Source organism: Lagopus leucura, unplaced genomic scaffold, assembly GCF_019238085.1.
Source record: "Lagopus leucura isolate 7727_CA_CO unplaced genomic scaffold, USGS_WTPT01 Super-Scaffold_100004, whole genome shotgun sequence".
NCBI classification, from domain to species: Eukaryota; Metazoa; Chordata; class Aves; order Galliformes; family Phasianidae; genus Lagopus; species Lagopus leucura.
This window is the reverse complement of record NW_024962264.1, coordinates 64,648,679-64,675,041: the sequence shown is the minus strand read 5'-3', so window position 1 is coordinate 64,675,041 and position 26,363 is coordinate 64,648,679. Positions and strand designations below refer to the sequence as shown.

Genomic DNA, 26,363 nt, shown 5'->3' with positions numbered 1-26,363 from the left:
TGGCTGAAAAAATTGAGATGGGATTTTTTTTTCCTGAAACATATATATTTTCCCTCGAGCTGTACAAACAGTGATCGAGGATCTGACCTGACTATAAACCAAACACCAAACAGCCAACAGAACACAAAAGCAACACATTATCTGCTATAGAGAGTAGGGACACAACTTAGCAAGAAAAGACGACGCCAAGGCGTGGATAAGGAATATATCTACATTTAAATTACGTTTAAAGTTTCAAATAATTTAAGTCCTTCTCTTTCAGGATGTGAGCTCATTCAGTACTTTGCAGTAAGGGAACATATGTGCCTTTCTGAAAACTGTGGGCATTTTCTGAGTTCTGCAGTTATTGTCACTGGTGAAAATACCTTCTCCATACCACACCTTTTGAATTGTGAACGACACCAGCTGCCGCAGCTGCTGCACTGGCTGTTTAGTTTTGCTCCAGCGTTGTGTTTTCACATATATATATATTTTTCCCCTGCCCGTTTATTTTCTCTCCTCGTGTCTCGGGGCGTTACTTACAGCGCTATGGTAACGCCAGAAGGGGCTGTGAGGGCGCTCCCCCCATCCCGCGCTCCTTTGCATGCGCGCAGCGTACCGTGCGCGCTGCATCAGGTGTATTTTCACGGCTTTTCGGAAATCAAAGCTCCTCAGCAGCTGTGGGGAGGTCCGTAACTTCCACCCAAGGTACCGAGATTGCGAAGCGAAACAAAAGGAATTTAAACCCCGTGATGGTCGTGGTAGATCTCGATTCCCCCCCGCGGCTCGCAATCACAGACGAGGCTGAAAGCATTGCGCAGAAACAAAGGGAAGAGCGGGGTGCCAGCCTGCACCACCGAACCCTCATCTGAGGGGAACTATATATATATCTGTGTGTGTAATTTATTCATTTATTTATTTATTTTGCAGAAAAGAATGAAAAACGCGCATTTTGAGCTAAGGGGGGAAGAAAGAAAGAAAAAAAAAAAAACGGGCGGGCGAGCGAACGCGTACGGCGAGGAGAAGGGCTGCCCTCAGGGCGGCGGCGCGCTGCCCCCGGCTCGGCGGGCTCCCGTAGCTCGGCGGTCTCTCCCGGCGCCGCAGCGCGCCCCTCAACGCGCAGGCCCCGCCGCTGCCTGTCACCTCCGCCCGCCATTGGCTGCGCTCCGCCACGTGCCGCGGCGCTGCCCCCGCCGCCTCCGCCGGCTCCCGCGGAGCCGTTACCTGCGGCGGGGTCGCCCGCCCGTCCGCCCCGATGCGGAGGCGAAGTGACCGGGCCGAGCCCGGCGCAGGTAGAGAGCCCTGAATAGGGCCGGGCTCGGGGAGGCCGCAGCGGGCGGGTACGGAGGGGGGGAGGCGGCGGTGTGGGGCTGCGGGGCTGGGTTTGGTGAAGGGAATGAGGCTGGGTTTTATTTCTTCCTGCGGGATGAGGGAGCCGCGGGGGTTTTGCCCTCGGTGGTGCCCGCACCGCCGGGACGTGGCAGCCGCCGTCTCCCCTCCCCCGGTGCGTATCCCGGGCGATAGAGGCGAACCGGGAATGACTTTAGAGCTGCTGCCGCTGGCAAAACCTTCCCGTCTCCTGCGCTGCTTAGGGAGGGTGGGTTTGGGTGCCTCGATGGTTTGTGTCGTTCTGTCGTGGTGGGCAAGGCCAAAACATACGGGTGGTGGAGGGGAGAGGTTTGTTCGGTAGTGATGGAAATGGATGGGAGATGTTCATCGTGTGCCTTTTGGGTTGGATACGAGGAAAAAGTTGTTCTGCAAAAGAGGGGTGATGTGTTGACACAGAACAGCCCAGGGAGCGGTGGGGTCACCGTGCCTGGAGGGGTTGAAAGAGCTGTGTGGATGTGGCGCTGAAGGACGTGGTTGGTGGGCATGGTGGGGATGGGCTGGGTTGGACTGGTTGATCTTAGCGGTCTTTTCCAGCCTTAATGATTCCACGTGTCTGTGATGCAATCAGTGGAAGTCAGTAGCTACCCCATGCCTGGTTTTGCCGTGACTCTGACTGCTAACATTCAGAGGTTTCTTTTCGTTCCCAAGACAGATGGTGGACATTAATGCTTTTACGTGAATATATATTGATGTATCTCTACTAGATGTGTATTTTTAAGTCTGCTTTATGCTGTGGCTGGTCAGATGCAGTGTCTGGTATCATGGAATCATAGAACGTCCTGAGTTGGAAGGAACCCCAAGGGTGGATTCCAACTTCTTGTTTAGACATGGTTCTCCATCCATTTCACTGCTGTTGGCTTGCTGCCTCCTATCTCTGTTCCAGTTCAAGCCCCAGGAAGTTTCTGGTCCCTGCTAAGCACATTGAGTTTCATTGGAAGGTCAGAAAAGCACAAGGGGCTTGGCACATTGGCAGCTTCCTTTGGAAGATGAGGGATGGGTTCTCCTTGGCTTTGGTTTCCTGGAGTGTTCAGGGAAGCAATGCCCTTCCTTCCTCCCATGGATTGCTAGTAAATCATCCCTACAGTTGACTGGCAATTAGGGACAGGATGTAAGAAAATGAAGTGCGAGAGCAGAAACTTCCTTTTGATGAGGGAAGCGGGCTACAGATGTTTAATTTGTGTTGTTTTACATGTCTCTGACAGCTGTGGAAAGGTCTGTTAGGTGCAAAACTCACTGCAGAGTTGCAGGAGCTGGAGAGCTGGTCGTTTTGCTGATGTAGGAAATCCTGGAAAGCTTCAGAAGATCTCATGCTTTGCTAAAGATGAAGTTATTGAGCAAGGCATGACCAGAACTTCAAATTTGTCATTAAGTAATTTTGAAATGTGAGTCTGGACAAAGCTTACTCAAATGCAAGAGGTTAAAGCATCTGCTGAAGGTGTGTCAGATGCTTTGAAGCTGCACAGCAGTGATTCGGATGGAGGACTTCTCTACGACAAATCTCCCCATTGCAGACAACTCTCTCACAAGGTCATTCATGAATTGTTAAGGATTTTCTTACAACTTGTGTAGGCTGTCAATTTTCATTGCTCCTAAGGGAAGGCTGTTTTCTTGCTGCTCAAGCATCTTTTGCTCCTAGTTTGTATTTATTCATGACCACTGTGTGTAACATTCTCCTTTTGTTTGTTTGCTTTTGTCTTTGACACACCACGCATTTAAACACCAAAGAACAAACTCACAACTTGTTTGGTGAACTAAACAAGTTGAGCTCTCTGTGGGAGCAGCCCTTCATTCACCATCCCACCAGCGCGCTGAAGCCTTAACTTCAGAAGTTAACCACTGAAATTGATTGTAGCAATATTGCAATTAATTTTAAGCCTTTCATCAAGGGGGACTTCTGGCATTGGCTCTTCTGCTTGTGTAGGCTTAAGTGTGACTTTTGCCATGGTCTCTTGGAGTGTTAGGTGATACGGTGGTAAAAATGCTGCTGTGCCATTAACATTGTTCCATAATTACCAGTTGTTCCGTGCTATTCTGCTGCATAATTCAGTTGTAATATGAAACATCTTGGCTGTGTAAGTCTGCTGGCATGTTTCCTTAGCCCAGTAAAGATGAATGCTATGCCCTGTCTTTTCGGACCATTTCCTTAGGGATGATTTATTCTTCAAAATTCCCATGTAAGGGGAAAGATTTCATTTGTTTTGGCTTCTTTGCAAGGGCTCAGAAATGCCTCCTGCTTGTGCTACATGAACTTACCCAGCTTGTGGTGGGTGCAGTGCTGATATACTGTGTGCTTTCTTCTTCCCCTCCTGGCAGCTCAGCTCTTTTGCAGAGCAGCGTTTCTGCATTTGCACAATTTGTGGTGCAGAGAGAAGGCTGTGGAGAGGATCATGTGAGATGTACATAGGAAGGGCTTCTGAGCGCAGCCTGGTGCACTTGCTCCGTTCTTCGTGCTTGTTTTCGTGCTTCAGCTGATACCCTGTGGCTGATTTTGAGTTCCGAATGCTGCTTCTTGCACAAGTGACCCATAAAAGGAGGGTTTGTTTTCAAGAATGAAGTCTAGCTCTTTATTATGATGCTTTTCACAACAGCAGTGCTTTGGCTCACCTGTTGATTCTTGCTCAGCCGGCAGTGCTGACCTTCTGTAGCTTGTTTGGGAGCCAGAACAATTCCAAATTCAGATACCATTTTCCTCTGTCACAAGACATTGGTTGCCTCCTAGGTGTTGGAATGGAGTTTTGTTGATAATTGTGTTTATCTCTTAGAGATGTTTGCTGCTCCTCAGCCTGCGGCACTTGAGAGAAATTTCACAGCAAAGCTTAGAAAAGTTTGGTAAGTTTGACTAAAGCAGAGGGTGAGAGGCAGAAGTGGAGGGTGAGCCCTATTTTGAACACTGAACCATCATTTAGAACCAGTCGTTCACCTACAATGTTATTTCAGCAGGAGCTGTTAATATCCACACAGTTTGCTGTAGTGATGCTGGAAGGAAGCATTCCTTCAGGAGGTATCACGTGAATATTTCTTATTTTGGCAGTAATTGCACCAGATTTGGAATAAGTTGTACACTGGATCAGGATGACCCAAGATTAAGAGCAAATTGTAGCCTAGCTACGTATGTCCTTTCTTGACAGTAAGACTGGGCAAATGGACACAGCAATTATAATAAAGTTGTTAATGATTTCATGAGTTAATTGGTTGTTGATATTATAATAAGGATTTGAGGTTCCCCATTAAACAATCAGAAGAAATGAAAATAGGGCGTTGTATGGCACAGAGAGAAAACTGTCTCCGAGTTGCTGTTGCTTCTTGCTGGTTTTTGTGGCTTCAACCAAAATAATTTTTGACTGCAAACCTGTTGGTGCATTTGAGAGCATCTTGCTAACTGCTCTGCTGGTTCCAAGGGCTCCTCCTTTCAGCATTACACATTCTCATTTTTGTAGAAGACAGATCGTGACTAAATGAATTGCAGGTTGTACAAGGTACCTTGGTTTTTACATCTTGTTGTTTGATTAAAAAGCCTTACCAGTTACAGTTCATTTTGTGAGACACACTACAGAAATGTAATTAAATGTCCTGTTGTGGGTGCTTATAACCGTATTATAGGCTAAACTTTTTGCCATCAAGGAAGTATTGTTTCTGTTACCTTTATTAAATTAGCTGAAGCAGCAGACTCTGCTGTTGATCAGAAGAAGCATCTATGTCAAGTGCTTGTTTTTCATTCAGTAGTAGTAGCTACTAAACAGATAAATCCAGAGGAGTTGTATCCAACATCTATGCTAAAGTGCCAACTTTACTGTGGGTAAAGTGGCTGCAGAGGAAATAATTGACAAAAGTCTCTTAATTTTTTAACTTTAGTTGCAGGTTTTTTTTTCTTCTCTGTTGAGAAGCTGCAGTCTGATCTGCACCTGCTTCTGTAGCCTCCTGTCATGTTTGGTGACCATCCCTGCTAAGAAGTGAGAAGATGTCGGTCAAAGAATTATTTGAAGACGAACACCTAACACTGCTGTAACCCAAAGGTTTCATGCTTCTGCACCATGATGAACCTGCATCAAATCTTAAATATTTCAGGAATTTCTTCTCATGCTTCTAGTTTTCAGGGATCGCTGTTGTGTGCTATTGAGGGAAAGTCCTAAGCCCCATCTGCAGTACTGAATCCAGGCCTGGGGCCCTCGGTGCAGGAAGGATGTGGAGCTCTTGGAACGAGTCCAGAGAAGGGCACTAAGATGATCAGAGGGCTGGAGCAGCTCTCCTGTGAGGAAAGTTTGAGGGAACTGGGAGTGTTCAGCTTGGAGAAGAGAAGGCTCCAAACAGACCTCATTGTGGCTTTCCAGTACTTGAAGAGAGTGTATAAACAGGAAGGGGAACGGCTGTTTATGAGGGTGGATAGTGATAGGACAAGCGGGAATGGTTTTAAACTGAGGCAGGGGAGGTTTAGGTCAGATATTAGGAGGAAGGTGAGGCTGGTGATGCACTGGAACAGGTTGCCCAAGGAGGCTGTGGATGCCCCATCCCTGAGGCATTCAAGGCCAGGCTGGATGTGGCTCTGGGCAGCCTGGTGTGCTGGTTGGTGACCCTGGAGGGCAGGGGGTTGGAACTGGGTGATCATTGTGGTCCTTTTCAGCCCGGGCTGTTCTGTGATTCTTAGAGGATGTTTCAGTTTGTGTTACAGAAAGAGATTTCCTAAGTCAGGAGCAGTTCCTTTGGACTAAACTGCCTGTTTCTTTTTCCTTTCCTACTCTTTCCTGCGTATTTTGTTACTCTGGTCAAGTGGGCCCTTCCAGATAAAAGGATTTTTACTTTCATTGTGTCGGTCTGTGATCCAATTTCAACATCTGGGCAATTTTTCAATTGGCTTTTCAATTGGTCCTTAAAACCCACGTTTAAAATCTGGCGTGGAAGTCAGGATTCGTAGCAGCAGATGCATTGGAAAGGAAGGCAGTCCTTCTCTGTGGTGCAGTTTTTGAGTGTCTGTTGCTGGAGGGAACACTCATATGTTGTTCCAAGCCAGTTGTTTATCTAATTACAGGTTCTTGAAATTCATGTGAAGAGTTTATTTCAAAACTGGTTTTGTATTTAAGGAAGACCCCATGTTTTGGGAGGATGAGAATGCCTCTATTTCGCTGCGGTTCTAAGGTGACAGTTTGACCACACAGCGCTTGCAGCTGCTGAGGCCTCCCTGTGCAGTCGTTTTCACAAGCAGCTATCTTTAGTTCCCTTGTTTTTATTCTTTGTATTACTGCATTTTCTCTCCCTGAATACTGGAAAGCGGTTTTCATCCACTTTTGATTAAAAGAAATCATTGTTTATTATGATTCCTTTAAAACGGAACAGAGATTATTTGCAAAATTCTTTCCTTATGGTTTAATCTTTCCAGTGAGAGTGAAGTCTGGAAGTGTAGGAAGGATCTGAAGGCACTGTGGATTGGCTTAGGAGCCTTGGAAGAGTGTGTTGAGTGTAAATGCCAGCATCTCGTAGCAGGGAGCAGCGGGCTTTGAGGATGTGGTATGAAACTATCACAGTTCCATTCAGATTTCTGATTGGTTTCTTAATGAATCTGTTAATTCCTTCATCTTCTTTTCTTTTCAAATTCTCCTCCTGCTAAGAGGCTGTGTTTAACAGGTGCACACCACAGGAACTATCACCTAGTTAACTATTTCCACCTCTTTTCTTGCTTTTCTTTAGTCTTAGCACTTATCTACTGTGATATCTGTGGTTTATAGTACTGCAAAAGCAACAAAATTCAACTATAAATTTTAACCCAACTGATTTTTCTTTTGTTACCTAACTTGATAACATCCAGTTAGAACACTGCTCTTCGTTACGAAAGTTTTCAAGTTGGATATGGTATCATCAATTTGGTCAGTAATGACAAGTAATGACGACAAAATATATAACCTTTCTCATGGGCAAAATTTTGGCCAAGTGCTGGCAACGGTATGGCAGAGTTGGTGCTTAATTTTTGTCGTTTGTTTTCTTGAATTAAAGTTATTTGATAGCCAGATTTGGAACAGAGGGACATGAAAGGAGCACTTTGTTCACGGAGGTGCTTTGTGTTAGTATCACCATCTGTTTTACTGCCTGTTCAAGCTCTATTGCTCTTGCCTAATAATTGCTTGATAAAAGTGTGTCTTTCAGTTTTCAGTTTCTGTGGACTTTATACTGCAACCTTCCTGATCATTTCTCACACACTTCAAAAGCTGGGTCATGCCTCATGGTCTTGAGATGGCCTGGTTGCCTGGATGCTCCTGGTTGACTCACAGAGCTGGCTGCTACTTGCTACCACTTCCCAGCATGCTGCCAGGGAGAATGTTAGTTGGTTTTCTCAACTCCTGGTAGTTTCAGGTGTGGTCTATGTTGTGTTAGATGCCATATAGCTGGAGGACAGCTCTTGTTCTGCAGGGCTTTCAGCACTGGCTTGCCTGGGGCAGCTTCCCCATGGGTTCAGGTGAAGCTGGGTTGGACTCGATCATCCCTATGGGGTCCTTTCCAATTCTGTAAATCCTCTTGTCCACGTGCAGATATTTACTGAGATTAGGTGGATGAACAGAGCTGCTTCCTAGCAGTAACCCTGTGGCTTCAGTTCTTGCCTGCACAGAGATGGTTGTTTTGGAACAGTGGCTGCTGTCGCGATAATGCTGAGCTCAGCCCTAGAGGCTGCTAACTGGAGTTTTGGTGTGTCTGGAATGTCCTTGGATTGGCAGGGTGAGGGAGGTAAGTGGAAACAGCACCCCTGCATGGGATTGTAGTTCTAGTCCTGAATGAGTGCATGGTGACGGATGGAGGTACGTCTCCTCCTGCGCTTCTTTGCAGGATGCTCTGGTTCTGCCTCCATGAGTGACATGGCTACTAGGGCTGAAACAGCAGGGGCTGAGAGCCCTTGTCTTTGCTTGTGGGTTTATCTGGGTGCTGGGCGTAATTTCTCAGGGTGTGGCAGTGGTCGTTGAACAGTTTGACATATGCTGAGCTTTGTTTCTTAGCATTCCCACAGAAAAAGGCTGAGAAGTCCCAATTAATTGCTTCTGAAATACTCTAAGTGATGAAATCTTGTCTGCTCGAGAATAACAGGGAGACAAATGTAAATTACGGTGAAAAGAATAACACCACAAAAAGCTTTGGAGTGCATTCCTGCTGATGGCCAATTCAGCTTTCACAGCAGCTTTACAGAGATCGCTTAAGTTCAGTAGATGAATAGCAAATTTAAGTCTCTGGAGTCCTCGCTAATTACACCACAATGAGTAGCTATAGAAATATCAATGCAAAATGTGATTGTAATACAGCATTACTACTGAGACGTCTTTTGTACGCAAATTGGGACATTTGTGTTAATGACTCTCTGAGCAACCATAGGCTGCTCGTTTCTGAAAGGGCACAGTGGTGACTGTGTGCAACAACAAAATGTGGGTATATGCACTCTGCTGTAACTTGTCTTCTGTGCTTGGTTTTGTTACTGCTGCAGTTCTCTCCAAATTCAGATTTTTTTGGAAGCTCGGGAGGATGCTGATAGAGATGCCTTTCCAAGTGCTTGTTACTGCCTTGCTCTTCTGGGCACTCCTCTGTCATTCCAGTGAGTGGGAGATGTTTATTGACTCAGTTAAGAGTGCAGGGTCGATGTCCAAGGAATTTTAAAAGAATGTAAAAAAAATTTTAAGGGGGAAGTTTTTCACACAGAGGCTGGTGATGCACTGGAACAGGTTGCCCAAGGAGGCTGTGGATGCCCCATCCCTGGAGGCATTCAAGGCCAGGTGGATGTGGCTCTGGGCAGCCTGGTCTGGTGGGTGGTGACCCTGCATGTAGCAGGGGGTTGAAACTAGATGATCATTGTGGTCCTTTTCAACCCAGGCCATTCTAGGATTCTATGAAAGAATGTGCTAAGCTGATTGATGCAGTCCTGTTTTTCCACATTCAGAAAGCTGGCTTGCTTTCTGCACATCTACAGTGAGTAAAGCAACTGTTTGGGGATGGCTGGAATTTGTGTTGCTTAGAAGCAGGGAAAACTTACTGCTCTACTACCTGGCTATTTCAGGCTTCGTTCCTCGCTAATCTCCTTCTGTCCTCATCGCTCCCCTCCTCTCTGTTTCCTTCCCTTTTTAGATCTCCACAGCCCTACCTTTGTTTTGAAAGGCTTCATGAAAAGTGTGTCTTTTGTGGGACCACTGTCTAGTTCTGCAGTTGGAAGTTCTTATTCTCAGAAGTTACTAAGAGCTTGCTGTTTGCAGGCTGCTCTTTCATGGTTTATCCTGCAGAGGAGATTGGCTGCGTCATTCAGTGCAGCAGGGTGACTCCAAGAGCTCACTGTTGCTGTTTGGCAATATAAAGTTGTATTTGTGTTGTTTCACCAGTGAAGGTTTCTGTCAGATTGCAGTGAAACCTGGGCCCTAAAACAGGACAGACTAATTGGCAAAAGAAAATAGAAACCTGCTCTGAACAAAGCGAGGGCAGCAAGGTTCTTCCTCCTGCCCCTGTAATTCAAGCCATAAAACTTTATGGATTTGATTCAAATGTGTACTCAATGCAGAGTGTATTCTTTTGTAAATGTGGCCTGTACCAGGGCCAGAACTCAATGTATCACTTGGTATGTTACTGCAATAATTTCTTCATATCAGGATCCTCCGATACAAGTTTGATAGTTACCCTTTCATTCAGAAATGTCTGATCTATGTTCCTATAGACTGCCTTCAAATTACTCATTGTTTATCTGAGAGATAATTATTACTTGCATTCTTCTTTATGGAAAATTGCTGAAGCTTATTTCCTGTTGTTTTTTTAATCAGCCTTTTTTCTTTTTCAAAGGAAGGATCTTTTGCCCCCCCAGTGTGCCTACAGAGACCTGTGGAAGCAATAGATGTGCTGATTGTTTTGTGCATCGCAGCTTGGCCATGCGCTGCACTGGATGATCGCATCCGTGCAGTAAAGCTGTCCCTATCAGGGAAGGATCCGCTTCCCTCTTGTCAAACATTGCTGAGTGCCCCTTGCTCGTGCTAGTCTGAGCCAGTCTCCGAGGTGACCTGGCTACGTGTACTCTCCGTGGTACGTGGAGCAATCCTGGACTTTGCACGTGTTCTGCAAGCCTCTCTTTATGTTCTCTGCCATTCTCCAGTGCGCTCTGCTCGCTTCGTGCGCTGTACTAGACCGGATCCAGGCATCTCCATGTGATACCTGCCGCCTCTGAGACATGTGGGTATAAAGGTACCGGGTCCCAAGCAGTGGTCAGGGGTGCTTAGTTGTCTTCTGTGCACAGTGTGGCAGGAAAGGTGTGTGTCATGTCCTGGCGCATGAGGGGATCATGCAGGTGCTATTGGCGTGGTGCTGGACATCTCGAGGTAGAGCAGTTCATCTCGGTGATCCATACTGGCTTGAGGTTATGGCTCTTGGAACAAATTTTCCTGAAGCGTGCTGGATCTCTACCCATGTAGATGTGTTTGGGTTTGCTGCAAGTCTTAGCCGAGAACAAAACTGGCTTGTAATGTTGGTGAATAATGGGGTGGTAGTATTGAAACACATTTTTGCTCCTTGGTGCTGTTGTTGGTCAATAACACAAATGCAGCCAATAAAGACAAGATATTGCTCTGAAGGAATGATGAGCTTGTAAGGCTTGGTAAGTTCCCTGAGACCTGCTGCAAGCGTCCTGGCAGATGGTGTGGGAGCTTGGAGCTGGGTTGGATTTCCAGCTTAACTGTTTGCGTTCAGGGAGACCTTGGCTGTTGCTTACAACTTGAGTTTTAGTTTAGCTTGTCCCAAGACAAGCATAACGACCTCGGTTTGTGCAGTGCTTTCAGACCTACTAGAAGCGTTGAGTAAGGTATTGCTGCTTTGTTACAAAGGGCTACTGATGGGTGTGACATCTCAAGAGTCTGTGCAATTAGTAAATACAGACAGGTGAGTATTTGGAGGTTCTCATGTGATTTGGTTGCTTTTCTATGCTACATTTGAAGTGATTGGTAAAGTTTTCTCCTGGCAAAAAAAGCACAAGTTTTTTTTTTTGTTTGTTTGTTTTGTTTTTTTTGCTTACTCTGTTTTGTGGGAAATGCCATTGTGGCTTCTTGGACGTGGCTCTAGAAAGTGTCACTTCACAGTTGTGCGCTCTTCAAAGGATAGAGGATGCTGGTATTGATCTCTGCCTTGTTACTACTGCTTGTGGCTTCACAAAGAGAAGGAGACTTTATGTCATCTTCTGAGTTAGGTATCCCTGAGATTTCTGTGGGCTGGATTTGAGAACTGGACGGGGAACCCATCTGCCTCATCAGCTCCTTCATTCCCATGTGTCAGAACAGTGGTTGGTTGCAGATGGACAGTGGTTCAAAGTGGCAATTATTATTTTTTTCACTTTTCTTGTAGTAGTTCTTGGCAGGAGAGCAAGTATGTGAGCATCTTGGCACTGGAGAGCGGGGAGGGCCAAGGGCTGAGATGAAAGGGAATGAATAGGGCTGAGCTCCTCCATTGTGGAGGACTGCTGTGCCTTCTGCAGTTGTCTGATCAAAGGGAGCTGTGGACATTCAGACCTGCAGCATGCTGATACAAGCTTGTGGGCCCTTGCAAACTGTCTCCTGCAAAGTGGTGAGATTGCATCTTGTTAGCTAATGATGAGTGACTGGCTCATCTGTGTGGGAGTGTTTTGACCTCCTGTTGGGCTCGCAGAGGTCGGGGGAGGGAGCTGCTGCTAGGTGCAGGAACTGCTGCAGTGCTTGCAGCCTCCTGGCCGTGCTGCCCTGCAGGCACAGCTTCTCTGTATCTGTTTTATTACTTGCTGCTCTAATGACCACATTGGCTGGGGCTGCAGATATATTGCAGTACGCGTAGGATAATGAGTGGATAAACAAGATGGTGTTTGGCCAGGGTCAGGCGCAAATAACTGTAAGTGGCTGAGTTGGACTTAGAATCATAGAATCATAGCAGCACAAGGTTAGAAACGACCTGCAAGATCAGGCTTGCGAAGAGTACAAAGGCAAGTACATGGAAAATACATGGAAACATTTTTGTATTCTTAGAATCATTTCCTGTTGGACATCTGAAACGAGCATGGTCTTGATCATAAGGCAGTCAGGAGGGATTTGGTATTCCTGACATGATAATAATCATAGTAAGTAAGAGTCACAGTCTTTGCTGGCAAACAAAGCACATCAGCAGTCAGTCAGTGTCCTTTGAACATTTTGTCCATTCAGAAAAAGTTGTGATAAAATGTTATTTTCTTTTCCCAGCAATGCTGAGTGACGATAACTCTGTGAAGCTGAAAAGTGATTGTTTGCCTCCTGTGCAATGGTGTAAGGTAGCTGCACATGAAGATGAGAAGACCAATCTGGTTTTTAAAAGGTACTCACAAGTAAGTGTCTTTGCAATGGTAATATAGGGGCAGTTGCTCTCCCCTAGCTTGGGAAGTTACAAAAAGAATAAAGAAATCAAGGTATGGGATTGCCACAGGAGCTGAAGGGAGGGTTAGGAACACAGCTTCTGTTGGGGCACTCTTTGAGGAGCTCAGATTGTCTTGTATTAAACGTTTTCCCAGGGCATTGTGAGATTCCAGTTCTTTGCTCACCAGTGCTTGCAGTCTTTTTGAGGTACAGATAAGTACTAATGCCAAGGCTTTTGTCTTTTTTTCTCTTCCTGAAATCTTGGGAGCCTGTATCAAATTTGTCTGCATGAGTTTCAAGAAGCACTGAATACTGCGGTGGTGCATTTGTAAAAACAAACGTACAGACCTTAGGAAACCATAGGAAATAGTTAAGTTTTAAAATAAAAGTCAGTAATAAAGCTCAAACTATATATCTGAATCACAATCTAACCAAATAAGCGTTTAATTATTGTGTGTTGGTTTAAACATGAAATGAACAAACAGTGGAAATAAACACTGAGGTTCCATAGCAATGAGAAATGAGTAGATCTAAACCACAGATAGCTTATATCACTCAGTTTTAAGGGATTGTGTCCCCAAAAGGTGCAGAAGAAAAGAAATAATTAAATTGGGTTCTTCAGTATAAACTCAAGCATCTAAATTTTGCAGTCTAGCCTGCCTGCGAGTTGAAGGTGTTGCTTGTGAATGGTAACTGTTAGCTGAAAACTTCGCAGTTTGAAGTTTCTTTCCTTTTTTAAACTTGCATGAAAAGACATATTTTAAAATAGTATTTCCTTTATGGTATGAAAAGAGAAGTAATTTCTTGGTTTCTGTACGTGAGGAGAAGTGTTTGACCCACCAGAGATGCATTTAAATATGCGCAGAGAACTTCACAGCATCAGAGTGTCAGTATGCAATGGTTTCCTTATCGAAGCAGTCTGTATGTTTTCATACTTTCCTGTGCATAGCTCTGAGGAGTTGTGAAAAATTGGAGGAAGAAGGACTTAGGTTTGTTGGTTTGAATCAAATGCCAATCCTCATCTGAACTTCTTCTACTGTCTTTATTAAAAAACAAACTCATTTAGCAGTTGGTGAGTTGCTGGAAAAAGTGATTCTTTTTTTCCCCTCTCCTAACCCCTGCATAAACCCGTTTGTCTTTTAGACTCCTTGCACTGTTTGTGATTGGAGGGTGCTTCCTTTATATCCTCAAATTGCATTTTTACCCTGAAGAATGTGACAGAACAAATACACCGTATGTGGACTTCGATCGCGTAAAGGTCAGTATCTGGGTTTTTTTTGTTTTTTTACTTGGTTGAAACAAAGTGTTGTTAATAGTCGTTATGAGTCCTTATAGTCATTATGAAATGACTGTTCATAAATGACATACCATATAATAAGGGTTATAGGATTGCTGCACTTTTAGTTCTCTGGGTTGTGCTGGAGCAGTGATCTGCATGCATGCCAGAAAGGCAGCTGCAGCCAGGCTTCCTGCATGGTGACCCAGAGCCCATGCAAGGCCCCAGTTCCTCAGCTGGCTCCGTGCAGCAGCAGAGCAAAGGGCTGCAAGGAGACAGCCCAAAGTTGCCAGGGAGAGCAGTTTTCTGTGAGCCTTTTGCAGGCACTCAGTTTCAGGGAGTTACCTCCCTTCTCCTTGCAGTTTGCCTTTCTGTTGCATCAGTGCCAACTTTTGTGTTCATAAAATTTGTGCAGATGAAAAATAAGCCACCCAGAGCCAGTGCATTAAACCAAAAGTTTATTTTTACTAAAGCCAGTTCCCCAGTCTGCTTTACCTTCTAGATGCTCCCATGTTTTTGGATTCACTTGTCAAATGTGTAGGAGAGCTCAGCTCTTTATTTATGTGCAGCTCTTTGTTTATTTGTTGAAGGTAGCAAATACTTCAAGTGCAGGTTTGCACATGGCTTCTCAGCTCGTGTGACAGAGATCAGTAGTGTTTTCTTTCTCTCGGTTCTTCCTGACATTTTTCTGCCTTTGCTACTTGACCTGCTTGCTCTTTATAATGCATTACTTAGCTTGGGGTTGTTATGTTTCTGTTTTTGAACGTCTCGGCTCTGACACAATTTATATTTAGCAGAAGCCCTCAAGCTTTGCTGCCTGTGCATCCTTCCTTCCCCACCTCCCACCTTATTTAGTAGGTTTTCTACAGGTTCAGGGAATCTCTTTGCCTCCTCTTTGCTTCTCATTTGACTTCTTTCCTTCCTTGGTAACACATTCTTGTTTCCAGCCAACATGCACCGTAAGCCAGGCAAGCCTGAAGTTTATGTGGGCATGTACATATTGCTGTCCCATCATTCATTTTGTTTATGCTAGATGCAGGAGGAGGAAATATTGCATTTTTGTCTAGCTAGGTAGCAGCCAATTGCAAACTGTTTGGAGCAGCTGGTGATTGCTATTAGCTGTCAGCCTTAAAAATGAGGCTCTTCCAAAGATGCAGTTGGTGAAGTGCAGTATGAAGCTGCTCCATTGTGACGTGCCCAGGAAGAAGTGCATTGTTTGTGCTTGGACTTACAGCGGCCTTTGCAGCAGAGATAGTTCTGTGGATTAATCTATTTTAAGAAAACACAACAGCAGAAAACCCCCCCACAAATGATGCCCATTTTACTTCCTTGCATACTCAGATATGCACTTCCCTTTCGTTAACAGTACAGAAGGGGAACTGAAATAGCAACGCATCTTTTAATGACTGCATCCTCCATCCCCAACTTTTGCTACTGTAGTTTCATTGGAGGTGGTTGTTCTTGTGTTTGTTTTTTTTTAATTTGAATTAAAGTGGATGAAAGATAAGCAGAATTACGTCAGGAAAGAGAATATTCTAAAGGATGTATTTTTAAGTGACTCAAAATGCTACCTTTGCTGTTTTTTCTTCTTTGCCTCAGATGCTGGCTTGCCAGTACATAGTTTTGAAAACTATGCATGTTTAACTTCTTTGATGAGACAGATCAATCGTAGTTTATCTTGCAGCTTAAGCTTTCTCTGTAACTTGGTACTGCAGCCCTTTTTATTCTGCTGATTCGTGTTTTGAAGGAAGACCTAGAACTCCCCCACTTTGCATTCCTCTTCAAGCTGTGTTTTAGTCATTAGCAAAGCCACTTCAGCAGTACCTCTGGGGAGAAGTGTTGCTTTCCTTCGATCAGTAAAGCAAATGCGGGCTGCCATTTGCCAGAACTTTTAACCAGCTGGTGTGTCTCTGCTGAAAGCTTAGGAAGGGCAGAATTCAGGTTACACAGTTGAGCAGTGAATTAGAATTCCTCTTGCACTTTCACTGCTGAATTAATGGGCGAGGGTAATTTCACATTGTTTTTAACAAGAACTCTCCAACAGATCTTAGGGAAGGTCTCTCTTGAAGAAAGTGTAGCTTTCACTAGCCTCTTTTTACTGATTTAATCTATTATTCAGAAAATCTGCTAGCCAGATAGTCTCTGTCCAGTCATCTCATTCACCTGCAGGTTTTCACCCTGAGCTGCTTGTTATTTGGTGACCTCTTCAAAATGCCTTGTGCTTCCATATTTAAGTTCTTTTTATGAAACTCTGCTTAACTGCTAGTAGTCACCTGGTGGGTTGCATTAAGAGTTTTTTCTCCCGTTCCTGAGACTGAAATTGTGTATGTTTCCTTTCAGAGAGCACAGCAATATGCCAGTGCTGTGTTGCAGGAACAGTGCCGACCTTCGTATGTGAAAAAAGCAATGGGAAAGTTATTTGCGAAGAAATACAGCATGGACATCCCTCCCTTTGTAGGAAAAAACATGGATGATGATGAAGCTCTATTTAAATACGGACCTCCCTTTGGATTCCACAGGTTCTTTAATAAGCTTAAAAATCTTCTTGAACTCTTACCAGAGCACGATTTGCCTGAGGATTTGAAGTCAAAACACTGTAAGCGTTGTGTTGTTATTGGCAGCGGTGGAATTCTGTATGGATCAGAGCTAGGTCACTTACTGAATCAGTATGATATTGTTATAAGGTATGTATTTTCTATTTAAAGACTATTTTACTTTTACTTTTACTAAAGGCTATTTTACTTTATTAGCCAACGTGTTTTTTTTATTTTATTTTATTTTTAATTTTATTTTATTTTGTGAGGAAAACATCTCTAACTTGTTATGCAGCATTTCAGGCTGCTTCTGAAAGTGTTTTTGTGAAACGTGTTTGTGAATGGATAAAATTCCAATCTTGTGTTCACATTCCGTGTAATTATTTGTGGACTACAGATAACAGAAAACGTGGGCAGAATTGAGTTAGGAACCAATAAGATCCTAGACAAATAGGCAACCTTGTTTTTATCCATTCATATATTTAAACTTTTTGAGGTAGCCTTTAAGATTCATTTCTGTCTTCCCCCTTTTTTGGTTGGGATGTGTGGTTTCAACAAGGTGAAGGGCTAGGAGGATGTGCCCTATGAGGAGAGACTGAAGGAACTGGGGCTGTTTAGTCTGGGGAAAAGGAGGCTGAGGGGAGACCTTATGGCTCTCTTCCAGTACCTCAAAGGTGATTGCAGTGAGAGCAGGGTTGGTCTCTTCTCACTGGTGACAGGTGACAGGACAAGGGGAAATGGCCACAAGTTGCACCAAGGTAAGTTTAGGTTGGATATCAGGAAAAACTTCTTTACAGAAGGGTTGTGGTGCTCAGGGACATGATTTAGCAGAGGGTTGTTAGAGTTTGGGTCGTGTGGTTAGGTTGTGGTTGGACTCGATGATCTTTAAGGTCTTTTCCAACCTGAGTGATTCCATGATTCTACAGTTACCCATATTTGCTAATGTCCAGAGTATCATTTGTGTTCATGTGTTCTGAGTGTCTCTGTTTGAGCTCTTCTCTTTGTAAGTTGAGTCATGTAACATCACAAATTCAATACAAGTGTGTTAATGTGTAGCTTTGTAAAGTAAGACTTCTCCCTTTTACAAAGGGAAGAGTTGGTGCAGTTAATCAGTGTCTCTTGTACAGAGGTGAGCAAATCTTGGTATGGAGAGGGCAGAGAGTTTGCATTAAATGTGCACTGAGATTAGGCTTGGCAGCATGCAGTTGACTTTCCTGTTGATAAAGAAAAGACCATGAGGTTTTCACTTTCACAGAAGTGACAGAGCTTACAAGTCTCTGGTTCTTACAAGAAGCTTCCCAAATTTTGGTGAGCTGGAATGATGTGAGCCCACAGGATGTGCTACACTGACCTGTGTGGGAGAGAAGGGATAATCTGAATGCCTTTTTTGTGTGTAATGCTCCTGTGTGTGCATGCAAGCAGTTGTGCAGGAAACTGCCTGTGTGTTTTTCTCTTTTAAGATGGAATTGGCACAAGGCAAAGAATGTGAAATTCTGCGGTGCTGGTTTAAGTTGCTTTTCTATTCAAGCTCTTCCTTTTGATGTTTTGTACTTTTGCCAGCTGCTCCAGAAATAGAACTGGCATCTTCTCAAAGATAAGGAGTGGATGAGTGCGTGAAGCGAGGAGCATGGAGATACTGAGAAAACATTGTACTCTGCTAAGAAATCTGTGGGCCAAGGACACGTTCTTTGCTTAGTGTCTGATGTTTTAATGAGACTGTACTCTGCACTTATTAACTACAGTTCCTATCTGTGTGTTTTTATAGGTTAAATGATGCGCCAGTTCAAGGATACACAGATCACGTTGGTAACAAAACTACTATAAGGATGACTTACCCAGAAGGAGCTCCACTTTCTGAACATGAGTATCCCCCTGCTAGTTTATTTGTGGCTGTCCTCTTTAAAAGTGTTGATTTCAATTGGCTTCAAGCAATGGTAAAAAATGAAACACTGGTATGTACGGTGACAGTGTCATGTAACTGAGATATTTTTGTTTGTTTTCTGTTTTCTAGTGCTTAAGAAGTTTACTGGTGCATTGCTTCCTCATTTAGTATATTGGGGATTTCTTATGTAGCTTTGGTTTTGGTGTTGTTTTTTTTTTTATAGCTACCTCCTAGTTACAGTTGGTAGCAGCACTCAGAGTTGGGCCCCATGCTGACAGTGACTTCTTTTTTTCCTGCAGATATTGGTAGATTACAGACACTGAGCTACGTGACATACTGAGCATTTAACAAAGTAGAACTCATTTCATGTTGGATTTAAGTGACGTGTTCAAGTCTGCAGAACTTGAAGTAGAAATGAGATTTTGGGATGCTAGTCCCATTTCTTTAACCACTGACATCTGTGCAGCTGCAGTGGTGGGCATACATGCAATTAACTGTACTGAAGTCATTAGTTCACATTTACCTGTGGTTCCTGAATTAAGAGGTCACTTATTTCTCACCAAATGAAGTGCACATACCTCTAAAGAGCCGATAGCAGAGTTCCATGTTTCCAAACTCTTCAAACCAGTAGTTTTTTACCTCTTTCAATTTGCAGGCACTTACTTTCCATAAGTAGAAACACCCCAGCGAGGCTTTTCAGTCCACACTTTGAAAACAGCAGCTTTTTTTTTTTTTTTTTTTTAAATTTTTGTCTAGTTACTCCAAGTTCCCTTTTAGTTCTGTGTGATATGTGCTAATATATATTTATTTTTTCAAAGTGAAAGCATATGAGAGACCTGTGATACTGATTATGGCTGTCTACTACTGCTTTAGTGAAGGTGTGTAGGGATATTGCCTTGTTTGGAATACTTTAAATATATTTTGTGGAGAGGAGATACTCTTGAATGTGTGAATTGGTGCACTTTTAACAACTTGTGCTGCCTAATTTTTCTTTTTTCAAAGCAAGGACAGGACAATGTTGGTCTGTCCTGTTGGTCCTGTTCTTTTCCCCAGCCTTTTTCCTCTCATTGTTCGTGTGCTACGGATGGTTAAACAAAATGTATTTATGTTGAAAAGCAGCATAAGGGAATGTGGCTCTGCAGCAGTTTAAATCAGTTCAAGACCAGGTTGCTGTGGCTCTTTTCTGTCCCCATGCCTGAGCATTCCCACTTTTTTCCTTGCTCCGCTGTTTCTGCTGTGACAGAGAGCCAGTTTTGGGAACTCATCTGGAAGCTAAATGTCTTTATTTATTGTTTGAAGTGCTCAGAGAACAGGCAGGAAGATGGGGCTGCAGCAAACAACACTCGATTGGTTTAAGCTGCTGTGGAGTTGCACCTTAGAGCAGAAAAGCCTGTTTAAAACAATACAGACCTACATTGCAGCTCTACCAGTTTTATAATTTCTTTACTGTTGCACGTTTTTTGGAAAGATTTGTAAATTAGCCTGATATGGTGTTGCTTTTTGCATCAGCGTGCATCTAATTGAGTGTAAATGGCACAAGATCAGAATTGAGTTTGCTGAGTCTAATGTAAATCCTTTTCTGAAGTGGTGCATTTATCACTGGTGGCTGCTGTCAAACAACAGCTGCTTGCTTCAAAGCCTCAGCAATTGTTTTAAGACAGGGGCTTACTTCAAAATGCCCTGGTTAATGTTTGTAGAAAACTGATTCCCTTTCTCCTTTCTTCAAATACTGCTGCTGCCCAGTTGTGCTGGGGAAGGTCCAGAGCTCCTGGAGGTGGTGGTAGATGCGTTGACTGATGAAACACACCGTGCAGTCAAATACTCAGAATAAGCAGACTTTTTGCCTGCTGCCCTCTCTCAATTCCAAACACTTTGAAGGTTTTCTCTCTGCTAGGTCGCTCACTTGAACAGTGTACTGCTATTCTGGAGCCACCTGAGCTGTAAACTGCTTCCTGAATTTCTGTTTATGGGTGATGACTTCTGTAATTCTCATCTGATACGCTTCATAGTGCCAGAGGTTCTGCTGGGCTAACTATTTATTTATTTCTTTATCTTAGTCTCTGTGGATACGACTTTTCTTTTGGAAAGAAGTTGCCAAGAAAATTCCTTTTACATCAAAACAATTTCGGATTCTCAATCCAGTCATTGTTAAAGAGACAGCCCTGGACATCTTAGAGTTTCCCAAACCTCGATCAATATTCTGGGGTTGGGATAAGGTAAGAAGTTTCATTTTAGGAGGAAGAAACTGTATGAAAGACTAAAATAAGAAACTGAAAAATGGTTCTTCTTTCAGAGTTGGTTTTTGTAATGCCAGTGCTTGTATGAAAAAATAGGGAAACAAGCTCTTTCTCAGAAGACTTGTATTTTCTTCATTTGTGTAAAATCAAATGAGGATTTCAGTTCACTTTTTTAAGCTAAGGTGTTGTGCCTGTGATGAGAGGAGATGGCCTGTTGTACAAAGCTTTCAGATGCAGTAAGACGTAAATTCATTCCAGTGCAGTGTGTTCACTCGTGCATCATTGTGACTAGTGTTAAATGTTCAAAGCATACACCAGAGTGTGTTGAGAGGAGTCCTGTTAGGTCGAGCCAGAGGTCAGCTATGGACAGGCACATTTCCGGCTGTGGGAAAAGCAGAAAGAGTATGGAAACAGGGGAATTATAAAGCAGACTTCCCACTGGCAGGTTCTTCCCACTATGGGAGTTTCTGTGTGTGTGCCTTGGTGCTCAGTAGCAGCTGGTGGGTGTATCCGCTCTCGGTAGCCTTAGCTTTTAGCAATGGCATGGAGTGATGAATCACCCAATTTAATTAAACACTGCATTTTTGTTAAATTTTAATTATTTGTCAAATTGTGTCAGCAGTTCTCTTGAGCTATGAGAAGTACTGAGTAACCATTGCCTTTTTACGTTGCATGAAAGCAGTTATTGCCAACATATCATAGAATCACTCAGGCTGGAAAAGACCTTAAAGATCATTGAGTCCAAGCACAACCCAACCACACTACCCTAACTGACAGCCCTCTGCTAAATCATGTCCCTGAGCCCACATCCAGACGGTTTTTATACACATCCAGGGATGATGACTCAACCACCTCCCAGAGGAGCCTATTCCAGTGCTTAACAACCCCTTCTGTAAAGAAGTGTTTCCTGATATCCAGCCTAAACTTACCTTGGCACAGAAATGTTTTGAAGGATCGTCAGATCTCAAAGTGTTTCTTTAAACAAATAATGTAATATTTTAGGATACAAGGAGGCTATGCGTGGTTTGGTGTACTCACCTTCATCAGCAGATGTTCAGGGAGAAGTAGGTTTCTAAGAATACTGTTAGGATGTTTCTTGTCAAAGGCTGAAACAAGCATCTATGAAGAAATGCCAAGTGTGACTACATGTCAGGAGTTGTTTGAGTATTTGGAACGAGGGTTCACTTGCAGTCAGAATACATAGTAATAGGGCATTTTGCCCTCAGTTCACAGGAGAAAATGTAGTGTCAAAAGCCAAAATTCTTATGAAGGGCAAATACTCAAATTGTATTAATATCGGCCCTGAAATTTTTGGTTTAGGTCCTTGAACTCAAATTTAGTTTTAAGGGATTGATTTAATCTTTGGCTGATTTAATTTGTAAGTGAGGAAATAGGCTAATACTGTGAAGTGTTGTAAAACTGCCAAAAGAGAGCATCTGAAGCCATTTGAATTCAACAGACTTGTTTTTTCTCTTTTCCTCTTCTTAGAATGTACCCACAATTGGGGTCATGGCAGTTGTTCTGGCCACACATTTATGTGATGAAGTAAGCATAGCAGGATTTGGGTATGACCTCGACCAGCCCAGCACACCTTTGCACTATTACAACAACCTCTGCATGGCTGCCATGAACAGACAAACGATGCACAATGTGACAGGTGAAACCAAATTACTGCAAAAACTGGTCAAAGAAAAAGTTGTGAAAGACCTCACTGGTGGAATACATTGTGAATTCTGCAACAAAGACAGCTAGTGATTGAAGTGCAGCATGGTCTGGATTTGTTAAATCCCCAGAAGTTTTGTTGGAACAACCTTTAAAGCTTATATAAAATGGACTTGGAATCTCTGCTGTCTTTTTTTTTTTTTAATGTCAAGTTCCATTTGTTGGACTTTTACATTTATTTTGATGTTCGATTTTATTTTGCACATTTTTGTGGATAACTGTAAATACAACTCAGCATTGAAAGAGATCCATTTAAAATATTTGACGTTTTAAGTTGTCAAAAGAGAAGCAGAGATTTTGTTTTCATATGTATGTGGTACACACAGTGCTACCCTGAGTTGTCTGACAGCACAGAAGATTTATTTCCCATTGAGCTGCTGTCTTTGTGGATCCAATTCCTGGTGTATGACTCCTTTTCATGCATGCCGTGAAAAGAAAGGCGTATGTTTCTCAAATCCCACTTCTCACAACTTGACCATTGTGTTTCTCCCTCAAATATTAATATTATTTTGTTTTTGTGCTGATGTTTTTTTTGGAGGAGGGATGTGGGAGTGGAGGCGAAGGAAAAGGAACTGTTATGGCCACAATTGACGAGTCAGTACTTCGGTGTCCACACTTGATGTTAGAATCCTCGATCCCATCGTGCATCAGGTTAGAACCCTGCTTTTGCATGAGGCAATTTGGACCCCCAGGGCATGTTGTAAAATGATGTGACCCGTAGGATGCTGACACCTGAACCCAGTTCTTCCTTCAGGCCATTCCTGCAGACCCAGATGAATGTTTCTAAGTAGTTGATTTGCAGCAGAGTTCAGCTACTCCAGGTAAAAAAGTGGCATTAGTACAGAATCTGTCCTCTTCATTTCTAGAGTGACTTGAGAATCTCTCAGTCGATAACACATTGGTTTGTATAAACCTTCCGTTCAGCAATAATACAATCTATGAGTAGGCTGAAATTTATCCTGGTTTACTTTACAATCCTTTAGCAATTAATTATGGCTATTGTTACATTAAGGGTTATCATCAATGTAAACTATTATTATGAACTCTAGTGTTGGTTGTTAAAATTGAAGGGAGAGGTTGGATTATCCTGGATAAGCTTTTAAGTCAGCAGCTAGCTGAATGTATGTAAGAAAACCACAAAATCATACTGAGAAAGTATATGACCTAGGAAGAATGCCTGCTGAAAGCAGCATGCTTCTTGAAAACCAAAAGCTCAACCTATAGGAACATATACTCTTGTGACTGGAAGTCAGTGCATTGCAAAGAAACTGGACTGCGCAGACCTGCACGCAGGTGTAGTTGCTAGCTCTGGGACTGGTAGAGTAGTAGGTAGGACTGTTTGCACTGAGTGTTGTTAGTCAGCCTACAGCATCTGAAAAATGCTTTTTGGGGGAAGCTTGTTAGCAAATCCATTAATGGTTGGCCTAGGAACATTGTTTAGAGTCACGGACTCTCCACATCGTGAACATTCCCACATTTTTTTTAGTTTTTATTATGGGATAAGGGGAACACAGTATGGAGGTTCAAATGTTCCAGTATCTAATGAGGGAAAGTAAGATTATGGTAGTTGTGGATTTTTTTTGTATTTATTTTTTCCCTGGTGAGGAGATCTAATGAATGGTAATGTTGAAACACAGAAGCAGCAGATGGGTTCTGGCTGTTACGCAGAAAGGCAATAAAATATCATGTGACCATAAAGCCTAATTCTGAATAAGAAATTGTAGACCCTAACTTTCTTTAGTCCCATGTGTGTCCTTGAAAGCCGGTTGTGGACAATAAGGAAATATCAGAATCAGATTCTTGTCTCTGGCACTGTTGGTGTTCATAGCAATAATGTTAATCTAAATTCTCCTCCTCAAAACACGTTGATTTTTTTTTTTTTTTTGTGGTAGCAATAAATTTCTAGTTTGTTTTCCTGTAAGTATAATAATTATATTGTTTAATTTAAAGCTATTTCATGTTTGAAGAGTTTTATACAGATGATCTTTTAGTTAATATATTGAAATGTGCTAATTATTTTCTCTCGGTATTTAAACTAGCAACAGAGTATGTTAATTCCATTTGGTATTAATGAAGAAATGATGGAGTTCAGAGCGTGTGCGTTGGGAGGATGTCCTGAAAACACCAAATTATGTGTTTCAGAGCACTTGATCCCTTACCACTTTGCTTTAATCAGGAAATTGAAAAAGAATCAGTTGATCAATGTGAATGCCAGTAGCTTTTTGGAGATGTCATATTTATTGTCAGGTTCTTAAATTATGTTGATGTGGGGTTAGTTTTTGTTCTTTTCCAACCAGTTTTGTAGCTTGTGATAAAACATTGCTCTCCGTTGTAGTGTGTATGTGGCGTTGGGTATTCCTTCATGGGCTCGACCATACATCAAATGGCAGCAGAGTTCACCTTGCAAAAAGCAATAAACTGATGAAACCACTTCCTATTTATCTGTCTCACCATTTGCAATTTGTTCAGCCTCGTTTATTAAGGACGTTGTGTGCTCTGTGGATCCCGTTGAAAGTTTCAGTGTGATCCCATAGTTTCAACTCTTTCCTCCCTTGACTTTAGAGTGGTTGCATGTACTTGGATTATTATGCTGCAGTCCTTCAGGTGAGTTAAACAGAAATTCTCTGCGTTAGGAGTGAATAATTCTGAAAGTGTTTTGAATATCTGTGAAGCCTTTTTCTTCCCCCTTCCATGTCCTTCTAGAAGATTGCCAAGATATGAGCACCATGCATATTTTGGCTAGGTCCTTTTTGTTCAGACACACTGTGGGAGCTTTGAATTGATGAGTGTGAATTCATGGTGCTCTCTTTCAAGTCTATATGAATCCTGTGGCAGCCAGAAGGTGGAGACAAAACATCACCTTGGGAAAACCCATGGGTAAAGTTACAGTTCATTTGTTACCATACCATGAATCTGAGCCAGAGTTGCATGAGGGTACACAGCCACTGGGCTGCAGTGAGATGAAGCTGAAGGGGATGGTTTCTGTCTGTCTGTCTCACTGACCAGCTGCTATCAGAATTGGATACTGAGCATGCAGGGCTGTTGGCTGAGGTGCTGGTAAGGAGCTGAACAGCAGTTCAGCCTCTTTGGTGCTGCTGTGTGCTGATGGCCTTGGCTCTTGTGCTGCAGTTGGGAGCTCCAGCAGGAGACAGAAGGCAGCTGTGTAGCACAAGTGTGATCTCCTGTGCCTGTTGCCTGAGCAGCTGAACGAAGAGCTCGTGTGCCCCAAGCACAGATACAGTGCTGTGACTTCCTGCCAGCAGGGAGGTCTTATAGAAATAACCTGAGTTAACAGCCCTGCCCTCTGAAATCTTCCTTTTTCTCTTACCTTTTCTAATCTCAAATATACCTGAGGTGATGGTGTTCCATGTAACTCTTTACTATTAAGTATATCCAGGGTGTACGTACTGACTAATGTTAGTTGCTGTGCTCTGAAATGAAGGCCGTTTATTTCCTGGAAAAGAACCTGTCTGTGTTTTAAAAACAAAAAGGACAGCAAACTCCTGCCTGCTGGGGTTGAGGTAATGACCAGCCCTAGCAGACCTGGATGTAAGTGCTTATATGTAAACTGTTTTTGGCCCGGACCATCACTTCAGGTGACTGGATTTGAGGACAAAAGAGGAACATCTTTGCCCCTCTGTGAATTGCAGCCTCTGTCCTGCAGCCTTCTGCTTGAACTCCACCTCCACGCCCTTGCACCTTTCTATAGAAAGTGCATTGTGCCTTTGTGCTAAGGACAATATGATTTTTTTTAATTACCAGAGTATGATAGTGGCCCTGCTTCAAGTGGGACAAAGGAGCATTGTCAGGGACCTGATTCGAGTTTCTGAGCAAGCTGGAGTTCAAACTTTATCCCATGTGAACTACTTGAAAGGTCAGAACACCTTTATGGCAGCTCTGAGGTGAGGTAGGCAAGTATTAAAACAGCGTTATGGTAAAGTCAGTGTAATGACAACCTTTATATCGATGTAAAGTTGCCAGGACTGGGTTTTTAGGTGGGAG

The 26,363-nt window shown here is 43.1% G+C and overlaps 1 protein-coding gene across 6 annotated transcripts; it reads left to right on the top strand.

Moving 5' to 3' along the window:
- The first annotated feature begins 805 nt into the window (after positions 1–805).
- On the top strand, positions 806–24,800 carry ST3GAL5 (ST3 beta-galactoside alpha-2,3-sialyltransferase 5). Of its 6 annotated transcripts, none has more exons than XM_042871988.1 (7): positions 806–871; positions 12,561–12,672; positions 13,854–13,968; positions 16,327–16,670; positions 18,286–18,472; positions 20,460–20,618; positions 22,128–24,800. In XM_042871988.1, exons 2-7 carry the CDS (start codon positions 12,563–12,565, stop codon positions 22,389–22,391), a joined length of 1,179 nt encoding a protein of 392 aa, XP_042727922.1. In that variant the 5' UTR covers positions 806–871; positions 12,561–12,562; the 3' UTR covers positions 22,392–24,800. The 6 variants fall into 6 exon arrangements, with proteins under 6 accessions (XP_042727922.1, XP_042727918.1, XP_042727919.1 ...); XM_042871984.1 differs by lacking the exon at positions 806–871 and adding an exon at positions 1,194–1,271; XM_042871985.1 differs by lacking the exon at positions 806–871 and adding an exon at positions 10,442–10,539.
- The last annotated feature ends 1,563 nt before the right edge of the window (positions 24,801–26,363 follow it).

Coding starts and splice junctions, on each gene's coding strand:
- ST3GAL5 (XM_042871984.1), top strand. CDS start 1,235: ATGCGGAGGCGAAGTGACCGGGCCGAGCCCGGCGCAG. Junction 13,969..16,326: donor TGGACTTCGATCGCGTAAAG/GTCAGTATCTGG, acceptor GTTTCCTTTCAG/AGAGCACAGCAATATGCCAG. Junction 18,473..20,459: donor TGGTAAAAAATGAAACACTG/GTATGTACGGTG, acceptor TCTTTATCTTAG/TCTCTGTGGATACGACTTTT.